At 44.3% G+C, this 24274-nt stretch overlaps 1 protein-coding gene across 1 annotated transcript; it reads left to right on the top strand.

Moving 5' to 3' along the window:
• Positions 1–14168: 14168 nt before the first annotated feature.
• On the top strand, positions 14169–24207 carry LOC127307317 (mRNA export factor GLE1). The gene is made up of 15 exons (XM_051338050.1): positions 14169–15037; positions 15136–15282; positions 15366–15509; positions 15605–15725; positions 15811–15959; positions 17122–17293; positions 17566–17734; positions 19275–19369; positions 19573–19643; positions 19953–20034; positions 21569–21664; positions 22282–22365; positions 22838–22966; positions 23346–23468; positions 23556–24207. Exons 1-15 carry the CDS (start codon positions 15027–15029, stop codon positions 23772–23774), a joined length of 1812 nt encoding a protein of 603 aa, XP_051194010.1. The 5' UTR covers positions 14169–15026; the 3' UTR covers positions 23775–24207.
• Positions 24208–24274: the final 67 nt, after the last annotated feature.

Here is a 24274-nt window from a genome sequence, read left to right as displayed (position 1 = left end):
TGCTAGCTTCTGATACTGCGGGTACCGCTGTTTTGAAGGCGATAGAACTTCACTGATGAAATATACCGGCCTTTGCACTCCATGGAGTTTTCCTTCTTCCTCTCTTTCGACAACCAGCGCCGTGCTAACCACCTGAGGTGTGGCTGCAATGTATAACAGGAGGGGTTCCTTCTCTTTCGGCACCACCAAGATTGGTGGTGTCGAAATTGTACGTTTAAGATCCTCGAAAGCTCTATCTGCTTCCTCGTTCCACTGGAACTTCTCTCCTTGCTTGATTAAAGCGTAGAACGGTAACGCCTTTTTCCCAGCCTGGCGACGAATCTGCTTAAAGCTGCGACTCGCCCAGTTAACTGTTGTATTTCTTTCAACTTTGTTGGCTTCCTCATTGTTACGATAGCTTGTATTTTTTCGGGATTAGCTTCAATCCCTCTTGCTGAGACTAGGAACCCAAGAAGTTCTCCTGCAGGGACGCCGAAAGAGCACTTCGTTGGGTTCAGCTTGAGGCAAAACTTGTCGAGGTTATCGAAAGTTTCCTTCAGGTCCTCGATTAGCGTTGCCCCCTTTTTTGACGTTATGACGACATCATCAATGTACACTTGTACGTTTTTCTCAATCTGTGTTGCTAGGCATTTCTGCATCATCCTCTGATATGTTGCTCCCGCGTTTTTCAGACCAAAAAGCATTGTTCTGTAGCAAAACACGCCTTAAGGTGTAATGAACGCTGTTTTGACCTCATCCTCTTCTTTCAATCTAATCTGGTTATAACCAGAGTATGCATCCAAGAAGGAAAGACGTTCACATCCTGCCGTGGAGTCGATGATTTGATCGATCCTCGGGAGGGGAAAGTGATCCTTTGGACAATGTTTGTTGAGACACGTAAAGTCGACGCACATGCGAAGGACTTTAGTGTTTTTCTTCGGAACTAACACTGGGTTTGCGACCCACGTGGCCTCTGTATGCAGCTCCTTGATGAAACCAGCTTCTCTTAGTCGATCAATCTCTGACAGCATAGCTTTGCGGTTTGACTCTGTAAAACGCCGCAAAGGTTGTTTTATTGGTCTTGCTAATGGATCCAAGTTTAGGTGGTGCTCGGCAAGTTCCCTGGGTACTCCTGGCATGTCAGCTGGACACCATGCGAAGATTTTCCAGTGCTCACGGAGGAACTCGATGAGTGCGCTTTCCTATGCGAGGTCCATGTCTGTCGTGATGGACATCGTCTTCTTTGGATCTGTCGGGTGAATCTGCACCTCCTTGGAATTCTTTGCAGTATTAAAGGTTGATTCTTTGTTAGGCCTTCCTACGTCTGGTAGCACATCATAGTCAGTTGTGAGCCTTGACTCCATGTACTCTGCTTGCATCCCGAAATTTTCTGATATTTGATGAATATCCTTGTCACATTTGTCGGCTAACACGAAGCTTCCTTTAACTGTGATTGGTCCCTTAGGTCCAGGCATCCTCCATAACAAGTATGTGTAATGTGGTACCGCCATAAACCTGGCATATGCTGGCCGTCCCAACAAGGCGTGAGACTGTGACGGGAAATCCACGACTTCAAACTCCAGCCTTTCTATTCTGTAATTCTCTCGGGTCCCAAACTGAACGTCGAGATTGATCTTCCCCAATGGATAACTCGGCTTCTATGGCGTGATTCCATGGAAGCGTGTATCGGTTGGCTTCAGATTTGCTAGAGATATGTTCATCTTCCTTAGTGTATCTGCATACATAAGGTTTAAACTGCTGCCTCCATCTATGAATACTCGAGATACGTCGAATCCCGCCATTACTGCTGGTAAGATAAGTGCTGACTGTCCTGGTCGAGGAACTTGCTGCGGGTGATCCGCTATTGTGAAGCCAATGTCTTGCCCTGACCAATTGAGATACTCGACGGTTGGTGGAGGCATCTTCTCTGCCATGAACACCTGTCGCGAGATTACTTTCTGAGCTCTATTGGATGGCCTGCCTTTCTGAATCATCGAGACCGCTCCGTTGGAATTGGGATCAACGTAAGGTGGTGGTGCTGGTGCTGCCGCTATTCTGAGCCGATGTCGATTTTCGTCCATAATTGCGGGAGGAGGTGGCAAGTGGATCTCACTCCTGGGCCCTTACGGGTTTCTATTGGTCGCCTGGGCATTGGCGTGCCCTGCCCACCTTAACATTGCCTGAAAATTTTGACAATCCTTCTGCAGGTGTCCTGACCGTCTCTTCCCATTGCTATCGAGATAAAAGTGCATCTGACATGGCCCGTTCATCATCTCCTCAGGGGACACGAAAGGTCTCTGAAACCTTGGCCCGCTATTTTGCCTATTATTGCGAGAGTCATCTCTATTGTCGCCTCGCTGCTCGTTCCTCCTCTGATAATCATCTCTATTGCTTCCTCCAGCGCTTCCTCGGAAACCGGCCGAGATTTGGCCTGGTCCATCATAACTTGAGTATTGTCGGGGGAATCGTCGCCGATTTTGATAATTTCGACCACGGTCCTCTTCTGGCGACCTGTGCCGTTTATTGTGGACGGCATCTTCTCCATCTGCCCATCTGTTTGCTATCTCCATCAACGCTGACACTGTCTTTGGCTTGGTTCTTCCCAAGTCCTCGACAAAATCTCCTCGTCGGATTCCTGCGACAAACGCATCTATCGCTCTCTCGTCAGATATATTCTCTGCCGAGTTTTTAATGATGTTCCACCTTTGAATGTACTTCCTCATCGATTCGTCTGGCTTCTGTCGACATGCTCTCAACTCTTCTAGCGATGCGGGTTTTTTGCAGGTGGACCAGAAATTCTTGACGAACACATCCTCAAAGCTATCCCAACTGTCGATAGAACCCGGAGGGAGCTTCTTTATCCAAGACCGGGCAGCTCCACTCAAATGCACTTGGATGCTCTGCATGGCTGTTGCTCTGGTTCCTCCTATCAGCTTTACCGTCTCGAGATAATCGACCAGCCAATACTCTGGATCTTGCAGGCCATCGAATTTTTTGAAGTTATCGGGTAGTTTGAACCCCGAGGGAACTCGAGTTTCCCGGACCCTCCTTGTAAAGCACGGCAGCCCGCACATATCCTCGTCATCTATCTCTGGGGAGTGCCGATGTTCCCTTCTATGTTGTCGAGCTCTGTCCACTCTTGCTTGCGCTACTGTGTCTCTTGCTCCACCTGTTCTCTCGGGAGCTGGTGCTGCTGCCGCAGGTCGCGGACTATTTTGCCTTGCTGATCCTTCGGGAGGCGTTGTTACAAACGCGGTTCCCATGGCCCCAACTCCTGCCATAGCCATATTGTACAATGCTTCTCTTGGATCTCCGGGAGGTGGTTTGGATGCGAGGATAAAGGCTTGTGTCGCCATATACCCAGCTTCTGGTGTTTTAGGGATAATGTTCCCTCTCGTGTCTATCGACATAAAGGACATGTCGAGGTTTTGAACCAAGTTTTCCCTATCAGCCTCAGGTATGTTTTGCAGCCTAGATCTTGCTCTGTTCCGAGCTTCTCTGTGGCTATCTCCCGAAGTTCTTGAATGTCGACTTAATTCTGCCCTTCGCCTGCTTGATGCGGAAGCTGCCTCCCTTCTCCTGTTCAGAGCAGCTGTCTGTTTTTCCAATTCCCTTGCAGCTCGAGCGAGCCTATATTGATATGCTTGCAACTCTTCTGGCGTAGCGGTTGTGGACATTGGTTCTGAACCATCCATAGCTCTTGCAGCTCTATCCCACGCTGCTTGTGGAAGTTGAACCCTAACACGTGGTGTAGGCCCGACATATTTATTGCCTAAACCTCGCCTTAGGTTGGAGGGATCGACGTATGGATTTCCCAAATCGTCGAAAGCCTCTGACGTTTCCTCCTGATCGCGGCTTGGCTCTCCGATGGCATAAATCTGATGATATTTTGAATTCAGATCTTTGCTGGGTTTGGTGTCACCATCATAGAGATTGGTGAAGACCTTGCCCACAGTAGTGGATTTGTCGATGAAGTTGAAGCTGTCGACGCTGCTCGAGTCATCGCTTATATAGGAGTCCCCAGATGACTCGAAGGACATGTCGCTGAAGATCTTGGCGAGCTTTTCGCTTGCCCTGGTGCTGACGAAGCGTGGCGATGAAGTCTCCTTTTCGCTTGACTCGATTGACGATGTTGAGTTCGAAAAATCGGAATCGACCGCCGACAATCCCGACGAGATCGGAATTTCGAGACTATACGCTCCCTCTTTCCCGACGCGAAAGTGGAACCTTCCGAACGTCATCTCCATGGGCTCCTCCAGATACGCATATGCATCCAAACGGGAGGGCGGGTGAGGAACAAAATTGACATGTTCAGTTTCGATCTGTTTACCTCGATCCATCGCGTTGCTTGCTGTTGACGAAGTCGACGATCTTGAACGTGCCATCGAGATCAGATCCTTGACGCCTCTAATTCCCACAGACGGCGCCAATTGACAAGGGATTAACTTGTCAATACCTACGGGTTGTAGACTAGGGTTTTAGCTAGAAGTAGAGGGCAAGTAGATCTCGAAGGTTTCAGCCGAAAAGTACTCGACGATAGGAAAACTAGGGTTTGTGAAACAATGAATCGATGCTTTCTTTGTCCCTCGGCTCCCCTTGTATAGGAGGTGGAGCCGAGGGATTCGTAATACACAAGTTACAGAGTCCGGGAAGGTTTCTAACTCATCCTGCAATATTACAAGTGTTCTCTCCTAATACAACTCTATCTTTCCTTAACTATCAACTTGGGCCTCCGATTCTTCTTATTCTTCGGGTCGTGGGCCTTCAATAAACCCCGGGTACCATCTTCGGCAGGCCCATTGGGGATGCCTATGTCAGAGGGCTCGCATCGAGCCAAGGAAGTACCCAATCAGCAAACCAACACCTGATCGGAGTTTCAAACCCCGATTTCGACCTACTACTGGTAATCCATACAACCGGGGAGGTCAGAGTCAGAACCCAATCAATCAAATCACCTGTCACAGTTGTGGACAGAGAGGTCATGTGCAGAAGGATTGTTAGAAACCCAGAATCATATGTTATGGTCGTGGGAAGGATGGACACATCAAGCCAGATTGTCCAAACAAAGCGTCGTGGGGCGGACAAAGCTCGGGAGGACGAGGTGGAAGTGGCAACAACAACAACAACCTCAACAACAACAACAACAACAACCGCAGCTACAACAACAACAAGAGGGACAAGCCATATGGAAAGCTGAATTGCACATCATTGGAGCAAGCGGAAGAGTCGGATCAAACAGTCTTAGGTACGCTCAGCATTCTTACTCATCCTGGCAAAGTCTTATTTGATACTGGAGCAACCACATCATTTCTTGCACGGGAATTTGTGGAAAAATTTGGGCTTAGATGTTCTAAGTTAGAAACCCCTATAACTGTCTTATCCGCGGGGGGAACGATATTAGTAACCCACGTGAAAGAAGCACAGGTCATAACCATATGTGACTGTGTGTATTTCGCGGACCTATTCATCATTCCCATGAAGGACATATCAGTCATCCTAGGGATGGACTGGTTGACGGAGAATGGAGCGGTGATCAACTGTGGAGACAAAACAGTATCACTTCGCAACTCTATTGGAGGTCGAATAGTTTTCCAAGGAGACAAATACACTGAGTTGGAGATAGGATTGGAGCTCAATAGTCTGAAGGAGGTGAGGATTGAAGATATCCCTGTACTAAATGAATTTTCAGATGTATTTCCCAAGGAACTACCGGGCATGCCACCCGATAGAGAGATAGAATCCACAATCGATCTGATTCTAGGCACAGCACCAATAGCTCAACCACCATATAAGATGGGACCAAAGGAGTTACTGGAATTGAAAGCTCAGATAGATGAATTGGAACAAAAGGGATTTATCCAAGAAAGTGTGTCACCATGGGGTACACCAGTCATTTTTGTGGATAAAGGAGATGGTGGAAAGAGAATGTGTGGAGATTACAGGAATCTTAACAATGTAACTATCAAGAACAAGTACCCTTTACCTAGGATACAAGACCTTTTTGATCAAGTTCAAGGAGCTGGAGTCTTCTCGAAGATGAATTTAAGGTCAGGATACCACCAAATCAAGATCAAGAAGGAGGATGTGCCAAAAACAGCGTTTGTATCAAGGTATGGACACCATGAATACTTGGTTGTACCATTTGGACTAACAAATGCACCAGCTATTTTCATGAATTTGATGAACAAGATATTCATGAAGTACTTGGACAAGTTCGTGATAGTGTTCATAGATGATATTCTAATCTATTCCAAAGACAAAGAAGAACATGCCAAGCATTTGAAGATAGTTCTGGAAATTTTGAGAGAACATCAGCTATATGCAAAGTTCAGCAAGTGCAAATTTTGGTTGGATAGTGTTGAATTTCTTGGACATGTCATAACCAAAGAAGGAATAGCGGTGAATCCAAGTAAGGTTCAGTCCGTATTGGAATGGAAGTCACCCAAAAATGCTAAGGAGATACGAGGATTCCTTGGTATGGCCGGCTATTATCGGAGGCTCATTGAAGGATTTTCGAAGATTGCAGGACCAATGACCAAGTTACTCAAGAAAAATACCCCATTTGTGTGGACTGATGAGTGTGAAGCCAGTTTACAAACACTCAAAGATAAATTAACCACAGCACCGGTGTTAGCAGTTTCGGAACCTGGAAAGGATTACACGGTGTATTGTGATGCTTCCAAGAATGGACTTGGATGTGTTCTTATGCAAGATCGGAAAGTAATAGCTTATGGATCAAGCCAGTTGAAACCACATGAACACAACTACCCAGTACATGATCTAGAATTAGCAGCAGTTGTTTATGCACTCAAGAGTTGGAGACAATTTCTATATGGATCCAAATGTGAGTTATACACAGATCATAAGAGTTTGAAATATTCCTTCACTCAGAAGGAGTTAAACATGAGACAGAAGAGATGGTTAGAGTTGATTAAGGATTATGACCTTACAATCAATTATACACCGGGCAAGGCTAATGTAGTAGCAGATGCCTTAAGCAGAAAGAGTACGGAAAATCAACCTACAGAATGGGAGATTTCAAAAGAACTTTGGAAAGAGCTAGAGGAAGCCCAAATTCTATTTATTCAAGGTGATAGCAGGGGAAGTGTAGCAACCATGAGGATTATGGATGAGATGTATTCAGACTTGAAGTATGAGATTATCCAAAAATAAGCGAATGATTTGTTCATCCAAGAAGAAATCAAAAGGATTGGAGAAGGTAGACCATCGGAGTTCAACCTAGGGGAGTTTGATTCACTATACTTTCAGAAAAGAATATGTGTACCGGATGATCCAGAAGTGAAGTCAATCATATTAAAGGAAGCACATGAAACCCCTTATTCAATACATCCGGGAAGTACTAAAATGTATATGGATTTGAAGGAGATGTTCTGGTGGAACAACATGAAAAGAGAGATAGTTCAATATGTCTCTGAATGCCATACATGTCAGCGAGTGAAGGCAGAACATCAAAGTCCTGCTGGATTACTTAAACCACTAGAGATATCGGAGTGGAAATGGGATGAAATCGGAATGGATTTTGTTACTGGTCTACCAATGACTAGTAAAAGGAAGGATATGCTATGGGTAATAGTGGATAGACTTACCAAGAGTGCTCATTTCATAGCCGTAAATAAAAAGGATACTACGGAGAAGCTTGTGGATATATATGTTAAGGAAATAGTTAGCAAGCATGGAGTACCAAAGAAGATAGTCTCAGATAGAGGTTCGATCTTCACATCAGCATTTTGGAAACAACTCCAAGAAGCTTTGGGATCCAAGTTGGATTTCAGTACAGCTTATCATCCACAAACCGGAGGACAAACCGAAAGAACCAATCAGATACTTGAAGACATGCTTAGAGCTTGTGCTCTAAACTTTGGAGGCTCATGGGAGGATCATCTACCATTGGCGGAATTCTCCTATAACAATAGTTATCAGAGTAGCATCCAGATGGCACCGTACAAAGCATTGTACGGAAGGAAGTGTAGATCTCCAATTTGTTGGTTTGAAACTGGAGAGAACAAGGAGTTTACACCGGATTACATCAAGGAGAGACAAGGAGTCATCGAGGTGATCCGGGATAGACTCAAAATAGCTCAAAGTCGTCAAAAGAGTTATGCCAACCAAAGAAGAAGAGTTTGGGAACCAAAGGTAGGAGACATGGTATATTTGAAGGTTAGCCCAATGAAAGGACTCAAGAGGTTTGGAGTAAAAGGAAAGTTAAGTCCTCGATATATAGGACCATTCAAGATACCCAGTCAGAATCGAGGAACAACTTTTGAGTTGGAATTACCGGAGCAACTAAGTCTGGTTCACAATGTATTTCATGTATCACAACTAAGAAAGTGTTTGAAGGCACCGGATGATCCCATCACGCATGAAGAAATAGAATTGCAATCAAACCTAACATACGTGGAGAAGCCTGAAAAGATCTTGGAAGTACAGTGGAAGAAGTTAAGGAATAGGGCAATAAAATACTGCAAAGTTCAATGGCAACATCACCCTGAACGAGAAGCAACTTGGGAGACGGAAGAAGAACTCAGGAAGTCTTACCCCGAGCTGTTCATGTACCAATCTTAACTTCGGGACGAAGTTTCTGTTAAAGGGGAGAGGCTGTAATAACCCAGAACATAGGAACAACGAAGGGTAGATTTAGAAATGGGATGTGCATTTCATCGCAAAACGGGGGAAATTTTCGCGCCTTATTGCAACTAAACCTAAGAGGGATCGAGGTTCTCTCTCACTTTGCAATTAGGGTTAGGCAATGTGAGTTAGTGAAATTTCGACATGATCTCTTTTGTATCTTGTTGATTTGGGAATTGAATTCATTTGACAAGTTATAATACATTGATCACATTAACCAATAAGCAATAATGAATATAGAAATTGAATTCACAATTTAAATACAACTCATGAATTCAAATGACTTTGAATTTCAAAGTGAATAATAAATACAACATTTATTCAGAAATATACACATTACACAAATCAAAAGCTCATAAGTAAAACTTGAGCTTTATTGATATCACAACACATTTACATTGTCTTTACAAAATTCTCGATACAAGAATTAAAGGGAAACAAACAGAAATGAAAATAAAGATTACAATATTGATCCTAAACTGAAAACCTAGACTAAATGACTTGAAGTATATCTCCATGGTCATCTTCATCTTCAAAACCTGCAAAATAACATAACAAGTACTAGCCAGGGGGTTAGTGTTAACCAAAGTTCAGTTTGGACAGAAACAAGTGTCTTGCACACTTGTGCATGTCCAAAACCTTGGACATCACAAGATAAGGGCAACAGCAGACCAAACCTGAGCACCACCAGGGCTCAAGTTTCAGCATATGAGAGCACACAGCTCATGTGTGCTGAGCAAGCCACAGCAAGGCCATGCACTGGCCTAGTCACCAAAGCAAGCCAGGCCTGTGTGGCATTGCAGGAACAGAAGTAGAGATGATATAAAAGGGCACAAACCCTAGAAACAATGCACAGTCGACCAGATAAGGATTCACAAGGTAAGGTGAAGATAGACCAGGCATAGTTCATCCAGTTCTTGCTCAAGAACAACCCAAACCAACACACAACAACCAACCACCAGAAATCATGGTGACCTGAGAAGATCAACCAAGGACTGGAGGTGGAGGGCTGTGACACACAAACCAGAAGTCTGCATCAACAAAGTATTTCACTCTAGGAGCTAGAACAAGGTATACCTAGTTCCTGGAGAAGATCCAATGGATCTAATCCATAAATCATGCATGGCATATGTCATGGGATTGAGCAAATGCTCAATGGGTAGCTCATCACTTGGTTTTCACCAGGGATCACTGTCAGTCTAGAAAGCCACTAAAACAGAAATCATCTAGATACACATCTTGTGCACATAAGCTAGAGATCATGCACAGATGCACACACTAGCAAGAACACATGCACAAACAACACCAGTAGATGTATTGCAAGAATTAGCAGCTACCAAAGACTACACAGAAGATCCTAAGCATGCAACCATCAGGAAACCCTAGAATTCTTCACACGCAAGCATATTGGCATTCATATTGATTATGATCCCCAAATATGCAAGCAAAGATGGGTAGCCAACAAGATCCAGCCAACTATGTGAGCAACCAGTCAGCAACAAGGCCACTAAGGTCACATCACACATAGAACCATCCAAAGCAAAGCCAAATAACAAAGCATCATTATCCAGAAAAGGATTCGGACTCCATTTGCTTGTCAATTAATCATGAAAAGCAAATTCATACACAACAAGTCATTTAATCATTACTGCATAAGCAATTCATCATTAATTAATTTATTCAAGCATGAATACATAACAAATCCATGCAATATTTTGACAGTAGCACACTGTGAGGCAACACAAGCACATGTCACTGCATCATAGCTACTTGATCAAGTCCAGTAGGTTAGGGAGAGCAGCAGCACACACATACAGTAGCATAATCATGCTTGAGTAGTAGTATTAGTAAGCAAATCATTCACTTAACCACAGAATCCATCAGCAAATCAAGCCACTGACATTTGATTGATCAAATGGATCAATTGAATCAAGTCAAGCAACACTGAGAGTCTAGCCAACAGAAATTATTGATCCAATGGATCATTGGATTACACAGAAGGCACAGAAGCACCTCACAAGCATCACAGGCATCACAGGCATTCACAAGTGTCACAGATGCATAGCAGTACACCTAGACAAGCAAGCATAAGATGCCAGTAAGCACAAGAAAGCTCATAAGCATGTACAACATGACATAGCAAGTTCATAGCTTGATAGGAGCAGTAAGCAGGCAACACAGAGCATGCACAGCAAGCAACACACACTGGCTAGTAACCAAAGATTGGTGAATTGGCCAGGGCTTGCAGAGAAGAGAAGCATAGGAAGCATAGGCAGCAGCAAGGCTCTGCATGATCATAAGATCATCAGGAGGATGTAGAGCAAGAGGTAGAAGAAGCACAGAAGCATGGGAGGCGCACAAGCATGGAGATGAGAAGGAGGAGGAGCAGGAGACCTTACCCGCGCCTGGTGGCAGAGGCTCTGGCATGGCGAGGCAGTGCCCGCACGGCCATAGCAGCTGCAAAGCCAGGGAAGACGCCGGCGTTACGCCGACGAGCACCACCAGTAGCACAGCACCAGAGACGATGACACAGGCGCTGCGAACAGCACCCGCGCCAGGTTAGTCTCGAAGGCACGCACACGTCGACGGCGTGGACGCGAGCTCGTCGGAGATCACCAGCCGCCAAAGGCGATTCTCCACGAGATCCGGAGAGGAGGCGATCCGCCAGAGAAGGAAGAAATCGAAGAAACCACGCGGACAAATCGATAGATCGTCGCGCGGTGGTTCAGATCATGTAGGTGGCGAGGTCAGGGGAGCACTAGGGTGGCCGGAGCACGGCGGCGGCCATGGCAGCGACGCCATCGCCACGCGCGTCGCCAGAGGGTTAGGGTTAGGTCGAGTGAGAGAGAAGAGCGAGTGAGTGAGTGAGGTGGGCCGTAGTGGCGCCACCGACCCGTTTTGGGACAAGCCGGTGGGCTGTCCCAATGGGCCTAAGTAAGTGGGCTGGCCCAATAGGGGCCAGGGGTATTTTAGACTTTTCACTTTTTGGAAAATAGCCAGAATTTCACCAAATTTTAGTAAATAAAATACACCTCTAAAAATCCATTAAAAATTGGATTTGTGAATGAGAAATTATTCTTAACAAGAATAAAATAAGAAATAGAATTTAGAGAACAAATTCAAATATGTGAATTTGATGAATTTAAAATAAAACTTGGGAATTTCAAACTATTATTTCCTTGTATTTTAAAATCAAGGAAAATTTCAAATAAGTTCAAATACTTATTTTCAAACATTTCAAAATGAAATTCTATTATTCCAAGTCATTTCTATTAAAAGAAAGATATTTTCCAAAGGAAAATACTCTATTCTTCTTATTCCAAAAATATAGAGGCAACTCTATTATTTCAAATTATTTTGGAATGAATAATGAATCACAAGGGTTAAGTAGTATTACTATGAACCATTCTTCTTTATGAGAATTAAAAGTGTTTCTACACATAAAAACAATTGCAAATTACTGCCAAAGGCATAAATCTTAATTCAACCCTAAATTGTAATAAATCATTGGGGTAAAGGGAGGTTCCATTGCATGGGTTATATTAACCTAGGAGTAATTACCAATGCCGTCCAGTGATTCTAGCGCCGTACATACCGCGTTAACCATAAGATCTATAATGGCTCTAGGGAAGCCAGCCGTATCTTTTCCCTCCTGCACGCCAACAGACTGGTAGAGCTGCAGGGTGTTGGAGGCACTGCCGTAGGTTGAGATAGCCTTTTAAATCTCCATCCGTGTGGATGACGAGCTCTACGGTCTATGATGGATTGTCCAAAGTACACCGTGAGTAAAGCCGTATGATCGGGAGATGTCTACTGGGGGTGTACGGTTGGACAAAAGGGTGGGTTTGCAGGGTCGCGGAGAAGGCGGTGTGAGCTTGGATTTTCATACCTGGCCTCACACCAAAGGAAGTGTAAACGGGGGCAAGTCCCTGCGGATGGCAAAAAGGATGGGATCTCTTATGGGAAAAGTAACGCATCTCTGCAGAGTGTATCAAATTGTGGTTGTCACTCCTTGTTCCGGGAAGGGAACCGCGAACGCGGCAGGAAAGGAACTCCACGAAGTTCTGGTCAACCCGTGAAGACTGACGGGCATAGTTTTCATAATAAAAGCAACCTTTTGAAGAAATGATTTCAAAACATGCATTGACCTGCGATTTCCTGATCAATGGTCGTAGCTAGTGCATCAAACACCTTTTACTCATTTGAACTTGCTGAGTACCCCTGTACTCACTTTCTTTCGACACCCTTGCTAGACTGTGATACGGAAGTGGAGGCCATCACCGATGGAGCACCGGAAGGAAGCTACGAGCTGGTCTACGAGGAACCTGATCTTACCGGAGGAGTTGAAGGAGTATACTATGGGATAGTCTACGGACCCAATGACACATAGGTGGAGGAGTAGTGATATACCCTAGCATCATAGAGCCGAGCAGCGTAGAACTTACCTAAATAAGTTGCTGAGCTCTCTTTCATATATGGTTATGAGTTGTAATCGTACTTAAGTAGTATCTTAGGGTGTTCTCATAGGACCTGTGAGAATGCCAACTTGTTAAGACAATGTTTGTAATAATATATGGAATGTTATGACCTGCAATGTTTCTGTTGTACCACTCTGAGGGATATGGCAATTGTGAAGAAGTCCCTTCACAAAGATCATATTAACGACTTGTATACTACAACATGCAGTGGTATGCTGGGTCACCGCACCTTCTCCGCTTCAGCCAGGGCCGCGGCGTCCCTGACTGGGTGGAGGAGATCGGTGCTGTCTTCGGAGTCGAACTCCTCGGAGGAGCTCGAGGCCGGAGGAGGTGGAGTGGGAGGTGAAGGTGGAGATGGAGGCGCGGCAGCCTGGCCGCGTCCGGCGCTGCTCATGGTGGATCTGCTGGAGGCTGAGAGGAAGCGGCGCTACGATAACGACGGCTAGGGTTTAGTGGGAAGGAGATGAGATGCTCGCGCCCCTGTATATATAGGTCGGAGGCAGCGCGACAACCGCGCCACGCGTGACATCGCCATTTACTACGTGCGCATAGGTAGGCGACGGCCGTGCACCACGCGAGGCATCGCCATTTACGCGGCGCAGACTGCCGAAGCGACGCCTCGGTGCTAGTACTGGCGGAGAAGACGCATCGATGCAGGGTCGCTGCCAGGCAGACCCGACGAAATGTCCGCCAGACGCGAGCGGACATTTTCCGCGTCCACCGAGCGTCCGCCAGAGACGCATCACATGCGCATATTTGGGCCAGGTTTGTGTCTCCGCAAAAGACCCGGTCACTTTGCGTCGCCCCGCTGGAGGTGGTGCCAGACGCATTTCCGGTCACGGCGGACGAAAACGATCGCTGAGCGACCGGTTTGCGTTTGCCGTTGGAGATGCCCTAACGCGAGGGCTACACTTGTCCTACCAAACCCACACAAATTTGCGTAGTCCGGACCCATTGCAAACCATAAGCTGACAGCCCATAGCTGGGCCACGCAAATTTGGAGAAGCTCTCCCGCCGAGTCCCGAACATTTTCGAGTCCTCCTATTCAACGCGTTCAGCGCCCCGTATCGAGCTGACGCGTGAAGGAAACTGTATCTGGGCCGGCCCACCTTATCTCCTTGGACCACGCCGTCTCTGCCCCTTGCTGCGCGTCTTCGTGTGCTCGCCGTCGAAGCCCCTGCCCCCGCCGCCGGTCCACCGCCACCCCGGCTTCCCTCTAACCGCCCCCACCCACCTTCTTCTCCGGCGAGGTTCCCGCACCACCCGCCGGAACCCTAAGTCGTCGCACCCGCCCGTTGCTGCCTCACCTCCGTCGGCCGCGTCGTCCCCCAGCAGCGAGCCCCCTCGCTAGGGTTCCCCCGCCGCCACCGCTCCAGGGCCGGTGACCCCACCGCCGGCAGCTCCGGCAGGGAAACAGCGGCCACCCCCCATCCCGCACACGTCCCTCCTTTGCTCGCCTTGCGTCGCCGCCTCTGCATCCGCATCAAGGACCGCGCCCGCCTCTACATCCGCCGCCGACGAGCTCTCCGCAGCAGCGAGCTCTCCGGCCGACCGTCGACCTCGTCCTCCCCCAGCAGCGAGCCCAAAAGAAGTCACCCTAACATGGCCGATGGCAGGTAGAAGCATGCTTTAGAAGCGGAGCGCCCAGCCGCCGCCGTCCACCAAGCGCCGCCTCCCTCGTCGATATACACCACCAACCTCCGACGAGACGCCCGGGATTCCCCGTCCAGTCCTCCCGTCGCCGGAGACTCGCTGCCTCGCCACTCCCGACGAGAATCCACTCCACCGCCGCGCCGATCCTCAGCGGTTCCTCAGTTCTCCGCCCCTAACCCTAGCCGGTAGCAGGGCGCCGCGGGCGTCCCTGCACCAACGGCATTCGTGCAGCACCCCACCCAGCAGGCGCTCGAAGCCTCCAACGGCACTATGGCAGTCAGGTTCAACCTCCAAACTTTGCAATTGCGGGTTCTCTTGCAGTGCGTTCGCGCGCATGGAGCTGGTGTTCCTCGACACTGACCTGCCCCCTCTCTTGCAGTGCGTTCGCGCGCATGGAGCTGCGCTGCCCCAGGGAGCTCGACCCCCGCCCGAGCTGGACCCTCGGCGACGTCCTCACCGAGCTCGACGCTCTCCAAGCCACCCGCCAGGCCGCACAGCCCACTCCCCTCAAGGAGCCACCGGAGTGGTATCTCGCGTCTCTCCCGCACTTTACGCCTGTTCGATTTGCGGCTGCATCTGACTGTACTTTTCTTCGGGGGGTCTATTTAGGGCTAGCAGCGCGAGGGAGAAGCCCTTCGTGATGCGGGTGGAGGAGGACGATGGTTCCGAAGAGGAAGAGGATAGCAGCGACGAGGATGCCCGGGCTATCGTGACCACCGGAGCGAGGTTCTCATGCAATGATCTCGAATTGAGGTGAGAGTTTGAATTGATACTGCATTTTTGTTCCCTGCAGTTCCATTTTCTTCATGAAAGAAAATCATTCGTCCTTGTTTGCTTATTCCTACCAGCTTCGAAGAATCAGAGGATGAATTGGACTGCAGCAGTGCATCATACAACCTGATGGAGAAAAGGAGCATAGAGAAGAGCGTTCTCCTTGAGCTGGAACGCGAGCACCAACTCAAAATTCAAGTGTGTACCGCGCATTCTAATCTTCTTCTTCTTCGCTAGCAGTTTGTTAGTTTTCTTCACACTTGTGATGTTTGACCTTCATCAGGAGGAAGTTAGAAGTAAGCTATCTTCGTTGGAGGTGTGCCACCAAAATGAGATCCAGAGAACAGTTTCTGCATTTGCTCGCCTTCAGAGAGACGCTGAATCACGAAAAGAGTTAGATAGAAGGCTAGATGTCCTGTTCCAGAGAAGAATGTACGTACTTACCTTTTTTTTTAATCATTTCTAATGCTTCTTAAATAAACTACTCTACTTCTCTAGAATTTTCAGACCAGTTCTATATTTGACTGGATCTTTGGTGAATAACATTTTAGATACAAAGGAAGCTCTCATACTATTCCAGCATTAAGCTTCATGATATCAAATTATCTTTAGTTACTGGTATTTTTTTGGCAGATAACAAGCTAATTGGCTAGTTTTGTCGTAGTTTGGCAAGACTGCATTGTTAGCTAATTTTTGGTTTCTTTGTGAAGTTATCCCATCAGTTTGTTTGATGGTATAGGGAGTTTATGGAATGGAAATTGGTGTCTCATGAGTGAAAAGGTGTTTATTTACAAAAGGCAGAAGGTTGTAAAACTTGCTTTAAAGGCATTTTTTTTTCCAAAATAGTTATATGTACAATTACTGGACATATGTCCGTTAGATCGATCAGATGACTGATGGCTAATGCCAGTATGCCGCTAGTCTATTACCTTGATACTATGTTTGGTTTTTCTTCCACTATATACAACATCCCTGATTATAATTTGTTTAAACATGCTACTTATGTGAGCAAGGAGCAAGTTTTTTTCTAAGTTTTAGGTTTCCCCGTTCAAGTTTGCCTTTCTTGCTTACAACTGGCTGACCTGTGCCATGCATAATATTTAAGTAATTAAATATACTCTATGCTAGTATGCTTGTAGTGTGGAGTTTGTTCAAATGATGAGAGTACAAGACCTAAGGTCTCTTTGTTTGGTTATCTAATCTGTTCTCTTTGGTAGCATATCCATCTTGCATCCTAATGGTTCTTCTGTTTGGGCCTTTATATCTTTTGTAACAAGTATCTTCTTTTCTTCTTCAGAATGGCATCTGCCTGCTTGTTTTAGGATTATGTTCTGTTAAACTATCAATTTTGTAGATTTCTTCATTGTTATTACAACATCTGACAATTATAATTTAAAAAGCCCAACATTCCAGTTCATTCTTCAGAGTTCTGTTCTTTTTCCCAGAAACGTTGCTTGGTAGGGTTTGCAGATAGATTGTCTTTCTTAGTGAGTCACAGACTCGCCTGATAGATGTCGGACAACTTTGTAACACTTCTAATCTATAATAATCGTTTGTTTGACTCAGTATCATATTACGCCCTTGCTTCTTGCAGTGCAGAAGTACTGGATAAACACTTGTCTATGGTCCAAAGTGATCATGAACAGAAATCCCAGATATTGGAACGGAGAATAAAAGATGATGCAGCTGTCGAAGAAGCTAAAAGACGGGAGCAATCAATGAAGGATGAAAAAATAAAGCAGGAAAGGACCCGGCAAGAAGCAGAGGTTTGTTTGCTCAGATTTGTTATTAAGTAGGTCTCTTCTTATACACATGGTTTGTTAATTTGGGTCCTTAGTCCATTTCTGTAAAATTTGGTGTGGAGTGGGTTTGTTTGTTCCATCTAATTTGCTGTTAACTTTTCCTCCAGTCAAAGCATTCTGCTTTGTCCTCAGGTGTTCACTACCAAGTGTTATTTCAGGAAAATATTTCTTCGCTTTAATGCTAGTCAGTTAAATGCCTGCGTGGTTAACCTGAAACTTCATGAACGATGATGCAGGCCAGGCAGAAGGCAGCTGCAAAATTAGCAGCTGAAGCACAAAAAGCAGCATATGAGGCTGCTAAAAAGGAAGCTGCAGAAAAGGAAGCTGCTAAATCGAGGGCAGAAGTAGTTTCCACATCTGGCCAAACTTCTCAGAACAATATTGATATCAAATCAGAATTACCAGGTGCATCTCACTTCTGTAGAACTGATTTCTAAAACCGAGTCAATTCGCACACAACAATTTCTATCCTCTTCCTTCATTTCAAGAAGCTGTGGAATAAGTTCAAAATAATTCATGGATGTTCATCAAGAGTTCAAGACAATTTTTTATGTATGCTAGTACATGTACACTTGCAAAATCTGGTACAAAAATAGCAAACTAGTACAAGGCTGAGTAGTTAATAGTATGCTATCAACACAATTTTTTGTGTGTATGGTGCATGGAGTCATACTTTGAACCAGATTTTTCAAGTGTACATGTACTAGCATGTTCAACGTCCATGTGTTTGTTTCCAAATATTCCATGACCTTGTGAATTAGGAGAAAATAGAGGGAATATAGGGTGCGAATCAACCTGGCTGGAGATACAGTTTATTTATTTTTTGTTTTTTTTAAAAGGAGATACACATTTTTGGACAAGTTATTTCTTATTATTGTTCAGAATTTACAAAATTGTCACTGTGGAATCTTGTAATATGAAAATTTGAGTAAATACGCCCGCAGTACAGCAACTTGGCTTGTGGCACTTTCGTCCAACATCATGCAAAGTGCTTGTTCAATATCCTTGAATTGCGGGAGCACTTATGGTCCAAGCGATGCCATGGCGCTGTATTACTACCGATGTGGCCATCTCAGTGGAAAGGTGTGCGAGCGAGACTAGGGATTTTGGAGCCAACGCTAGAAAATTAGGGATTTAGAGGAGAGTCTGGGATGTTTAAGGAGTCAGGCTAGCGGATCGGTCATGCGCGCGCGTGCAACTTTAATCCCACGAGCCAGGTCGGCGTTCTACGCCTCTGTTGTGTCGTTTGGAGTTTGGACCTTATGTTCTCCTGCAAGCCAACTTCAATGTTCTGAAGGAGCGTTTTGTGAGATGTTGGACTAAAGTGCTCCCACAAGCTAACTTGTTGCACTGAGGTCTTCATTTACTCTTAAAATTCTGTGTGCTGGATTCTAGGATCCATGCTAAGGATTTTGTAGTTCTTTCATGAAACACATATTATGTGCTTTAAGCATACAGCCATTAATATAATGTAAATAAAACTCTAGTATCTGCAACTTCATGCATTCACAACTCAACAATAACTTATCAAGTATTGCTACCTATCCTAGTCGTTGGTTCTCAACTACATTGCTATGGCCCCATTCTTACTAGAAAAGGGGGGCCAAGTGTTTTCTGTTGGATAAAGTCCCTGTACTGTTGTCTCTGTGGAGAGGCTGCTGCACATGGTCCTGTGGACTGGTTGCAGCATACATGGTCCTTGTGAAGGACTGCTGTTAGGATAGGAAAGTATCTTTGACTGCCTTTAGGGGCATCAAGGACTGGCAGTTAGCAGCACCCTTGACTGCTTTTAGGGGCATCAAGGACTGGCAGTTAGACTAGCATCTTAGCATATTCGTGGCTGGCTAGCAGCTATAAATCTCGTACAAGGAAAAAATAACTTTATCTGCTGTATGTTGATTTATGAGGATTACTGTTAATGAATTAATTGTCATATTTATACCAGGGATCAAAGTCTATGCCAATAGTTCTGCATTAAAAGCGGAATCGCGGGGGCGTGCATTACATGACCAAGTGCCATCAAACATTTACCTCAGCAAGGTATTATTTTCTTTGAAGGATAGATGTCTTCAGTTGCAATTTGGAACAACTTGCTGCAAGCCTGCAACTGGTTGATTCAACAATTCTGATATGTACTTTCCCAGTTTCCGTTGTACTGATATATGTTAGCTGCTCTTAACCTATATGTAGCATACTGCTTACCTTTATGTCTGTATTGACTGATACCATGTTATATTGTGCAGGATTACAGCCGATATGACCGGCAAATTGGAAAGTCTATTAGTAAACTTATGCCTACTACAGACAGTGTCAAGTGAGTAATTACCATGACATTAACTATTCAAGTTAATGTTTATCTGGCATGTTCCAGTAGCTTGCACCATTCGATTACTCAACTTGTGGACGCATGCTTTTAAGTATCTGTTGCTGTCAGTTTTACCAGCAGACTACAAGGCTATTAGTTCCGATTTATTGTTAACTTATACTCGTTTTTCTCAATTGGATGTGTACGATAAATGCAAATACTAGTTAGTTACCTTTTGTTCATACCAATTGCTGTTCAGTTCTATGTTTCATCTGAGCTCTTATTTAACTTGAATCCTTACTTAATTGTTCCTTGCAGAGCCAGGGCTAGTGAGCTTATTAAAGCTTTAGATGGACAAGAATGTCCTCGCCCAATTGCTTGTCGTTTATTCGCAGACAAGGTAGCTACTTTATTTCTGTAACCTCATTTTTAGAAGAATTTCATGATCTATGCCCGGTATAATAAAACTAGTCTAGGGCTTAAATCCTGGTTTTCTTGTTTGCGCAATATGTACTTTTGCTGGTGCCATGATGGTGGCACCTTTTGTCTTGGGAGAAACATGGTATAACTACTTGATTTGTTGTATTTACATAATCTTCGTATTACAATCTAGATGATGTGTTTTCTCGTAGCTGCTATTTTTTGTTCTGAACACACTTAGGCACACATGTATTAAATTGAAACTGACATTCATGTTAGTCCTTAACGATGTAACTATATCTCCTGGGTGGAACATTAGCAAATATAATATGCACATATATAAATTTTTAGACAGATAAATATGTCTTAGGGAAGATACATCGGCACATCACCTGTTGTATTCAGAACCCTCCCATACTGCTACCATGCTATGCAGCGTTGGAAAAACGTTGTTGCCGACCGGTGCTGGACTGATCAGTACAGAGTTTGTAGGCTATTATTCTGATTGAGCATCTAAAAACTCGCTTTGATTGCATTTCCAAATAAAATGTGTGTATAACCTTGCTTCAATCATTTGAATAAAAAAACGAACAGATCTTCGAGGCAGAAACCACCTGCTTTATAGGTTTCAACATACATTATTCCGTTTTGACGTAACTAACTTCTTAATAATAATAAAAAAGGGCGTACCCAGTGCTGGGGAAGGGTATTTCTAGGCAGAGCCAGGGATAAATTCTTAAGTTTCCAAGTTCTGAAATGGCATATGCATTTTCTTCTTCTTTGCATCATGGTGTTAACTGCATAAGTTATGTGCATGGTGAGGTTACTTTTATAGGAAAGATATAGGCCAGATTAGGGTTACAGATTAATATCCATTGGATTAGGTTCCTTGAGGACTAAATAAGCTTCACTATATAGTGGGGGCGTTTAGCATACCTATCTAGGATCAAGCAATTGATTTAGTAAACTAGTCTTTCCCTAGTTAAGCTGGTGATCCAATGCGCATAACATCATCACCAAATTCTTACTGCTAGCCAGTGCCCCTTAAATACTGATGAAATTGTCTGCAATTTTCATTTCACTTCCATTTACAATGTTGTATATTCTAGACCACAACCGTGAAGGTTTATTTTAAGGAACATGGAGTTATGAATCGAGATGAATCCCACCAACTCAGATTATGTACATTCTAATGTTTCGCTTGATATTAACAGCTCTACTGTATTGCTTATGGCACACATAGTAAAAAGATAGCCTTTTTTCAATAGTATGACTGTATGAGCCTACACAGTTATACAAATAACAGAGAAAGTGTGGATAATAACAGTTACTTTACAAGGTATTTTACTACTAATTGCTAATATGATCTTAAGGGTTCCCTGTTCTTGATTTGGAATTTTTTGGTCTTCTTATGTACTAGAGTTTAGATTCCTATGTGTTGTCGTTCATTTTCTGACATACTGAGCTTCTACATAATATTGTACACATCAATAATTTACCTGATTTTCTTGCAGATGATTTCAATAGTGAAGAGTCGAAATCCAAAGGATAAAACCTTTGGAAATTTGGCCTTTGCTTGTGGATATGTCATGCTGCTAGTCACTAACCAGGTATCTTTTTTATTTGTTCTGCAGGGTAATGCCGATTAGTCATTACTGAGTGAATTGATGCCTAGAATTTGCTATTTAGTTCGTGTTAATTCAGTGCTAACACTGCTATATAGTTGAACAAAGCCGAGAATTCTGTTAACTTTCTGATAACATAGTTCTTTCTTGCAAGTGTGGTGCATATAACATATCTTTGACATCCTGGAAGGCAGAAGTGTGTATGCTGCATTCTTGGTTACCAGGACTTATTGTGTGTGATACTCAAAATAGTCTCTGGTGGAAATATACTTTGCTTACACGACATATCAGCTTGAATTGTGTTGAACTGAAGTCTGACAACAATAAGTTTGTACACATGGCCACTTTAGATGTTCTGTGAGGATATATACTGTCATTTTGGCTGTCTGAAAAGCAATTTTGCACCCTCATGTTGCTATGTAGATGCGGCCTTTCCTATTTCATATGGCTTCGGACGCTTGCAGTCTTCGTTGTGGCGCTAGTATGATGATAATCAATCATTTACATATTCCGCGCTTAACTCTTCTTTCAATGCAGTTTGATAACAAGTACAAAGAAAATACAGTCCATTGTTTTGTCATGTGACGCATGTGTATGCGCAGGTACCAGATGCAATGGATTATCTCCTAGCCGAGTTCCATAAAGTTTGCATGTACACAGTTCCGAAACATCTGCATGCTTTGAATGTAAGTCTGCATGTCACTGAACTTTTCAGCATTGTTGCGCTTTCTTATTTTTTTTGGGGTAGCGAAAATTCTGAAATTGTTTATGTTTTGATGTTGCCATATCTTGCACTATGTGCGTAAAAGATATTACCCCGTTCCAAAATATCAGCCTTTAGGTTTCTAAAAAGGCTAATTAAAAAAGCTAATTTAGCTTTCTAAAAAGGCTTACATTTTGGAACGGACATAGCCCGGTGGTTGGGATGGGCTGATGCATCCCCGCCCGCCCAGGTTCGGAGTCTCCGCACTCACAATTTGGTGTCGTACACACAGTCACTTCTAGTAAAATCACAGCGCTTTGGGTTTCTTCCCCTTAAAGCCAAACAAAAAAAATTCAACTGTGAATGCACCTGGTTTTATGGTCGTAAATATGTAGTATTCTTATATTAGTTTTGTCTAATGCATTTGGATTATCTCATGATATGTACTTGCTTAGGCACAAGCACGGAACACAGATTACTTTAGGCTTATTGGCTACCAGGAGGAAGATGGAAAACTTCAGAGCACTGAGGCATATTTGGTAAATGTTGCTGCATACGTCAAGCTTTATGCTGCCATGATTCAGGTGTGTACAGTCCTTGTCTAGACATCACCAGTTTGCTAAAAACAGCAATTAAGTGTAATTAGTCCTTGGTGGTAGATATATGTATTTAATGTTCTGCCTTCTCCCTACTAATTGACCGTTTTCCTGTTAAGCAGCCCACTAGTTTAAATTCCAGCACAGTAATGCTTGTTATGTAAAATGCAAATTATGGTTTGCCGTGGTGTGCAATGTATGTGGTAAACCGTGGCGAGTTACTCCTCAGATCCATAATAATTGTCGGGGCCCCTGACACTTATTATGGATTGGAAGGAGTATTACATACCATGTTTTATGATAATCACATTATCAAACTTTTGTTTTGCAATAGAAGAGAAATATGACCGCATAACTTTGTCTGCAGACAGAAATCAAGGGTGTGCGGCATCCACATGGCTTAGCTGAGGGATGGAAATGGCTTGCAATGTTCCTCAATTCTCTCCCAGCCATCACAGCCACTGCTTGTGCCCTTCATGCTTTCCTCAAGGTAGAAATCTGCACCAGGACTTTTGTGCTTTGTGTTTGACTGTCTGTTGATGCACACATTACCTAACCAGGATTCTGCTCTTTTTAGACGGCTGGGTTTGCGCTTCACAAGAAATATGGATCCCAATTCATGAAAATTCTGGATGTCATATCACGGCAGTTCATACCAGCTTTGAAAGAACAAGGCCCGAAAGTTCAGGCAGAGGCTATCAGTAATCTACAAAATTATCTGGATGACAAAAAATATCTGGAGGAGCCAGAAGGGCAGTACCTTGCCCAGCAGCTGCTATCAAAAGGGTACATGTGAAGATCAACACTGGATCGGCATGGAGCTATCAGCTATGGTGTATGGGCGCTGGCCACTTGGTCGTTCATGATTAGCAGCAGCAGTTGCTAACTGGTTCGCCATGTGCTCAGAGAGGCAGTAGTATTTCGTCGAGGGAGTGTGCTGCACGGTTATAACTATAAACTATGGAGAAGCCCAGGACCGTCTTGAAGATGAAGACTGTTTTAGATAGCCTTCATGTATGGTCTTGAAAGATAATTTTTGATATGACGGGTTTCTTATATTTTTATGTGGCACATGTGATCTTGTGAACATGAATTAGGATAAGTGGAGGTCATGCCATTTGTTGTATTGCATGTGTGTACTGTGAGGGAAAAATGTTCCGTCAGCTTGAAGCCAACCTCGTTCTGGATGCAATTCAGCTGCGTTGAACAAATTATTTTTTGTTACGTCATACACTTGGCAAATGTCATATCTTGCTATGAATTGTTGTTAGTAGTAGTAGCAGAAGCAGCCAGGAT

This window comes from Lolium perenne, chromosome 6 (genome assembly GCF_019359855.2).
Source record: "Lolium perenne isolate Kyuss_39 chromosome 6, Kyuss_2.0, whole genome shotgun sequence".
NCBI classification, from domain to species: domain Eukaryota; kingdom Viridiplantae; phylum Streptophyta; class Magnoliopsida; order Poales; family Poaceae; genus Lolium; species Lolium perenne.
This window is presented reverse-complemented; position numbering and strand designations above follow the sequence as displayed.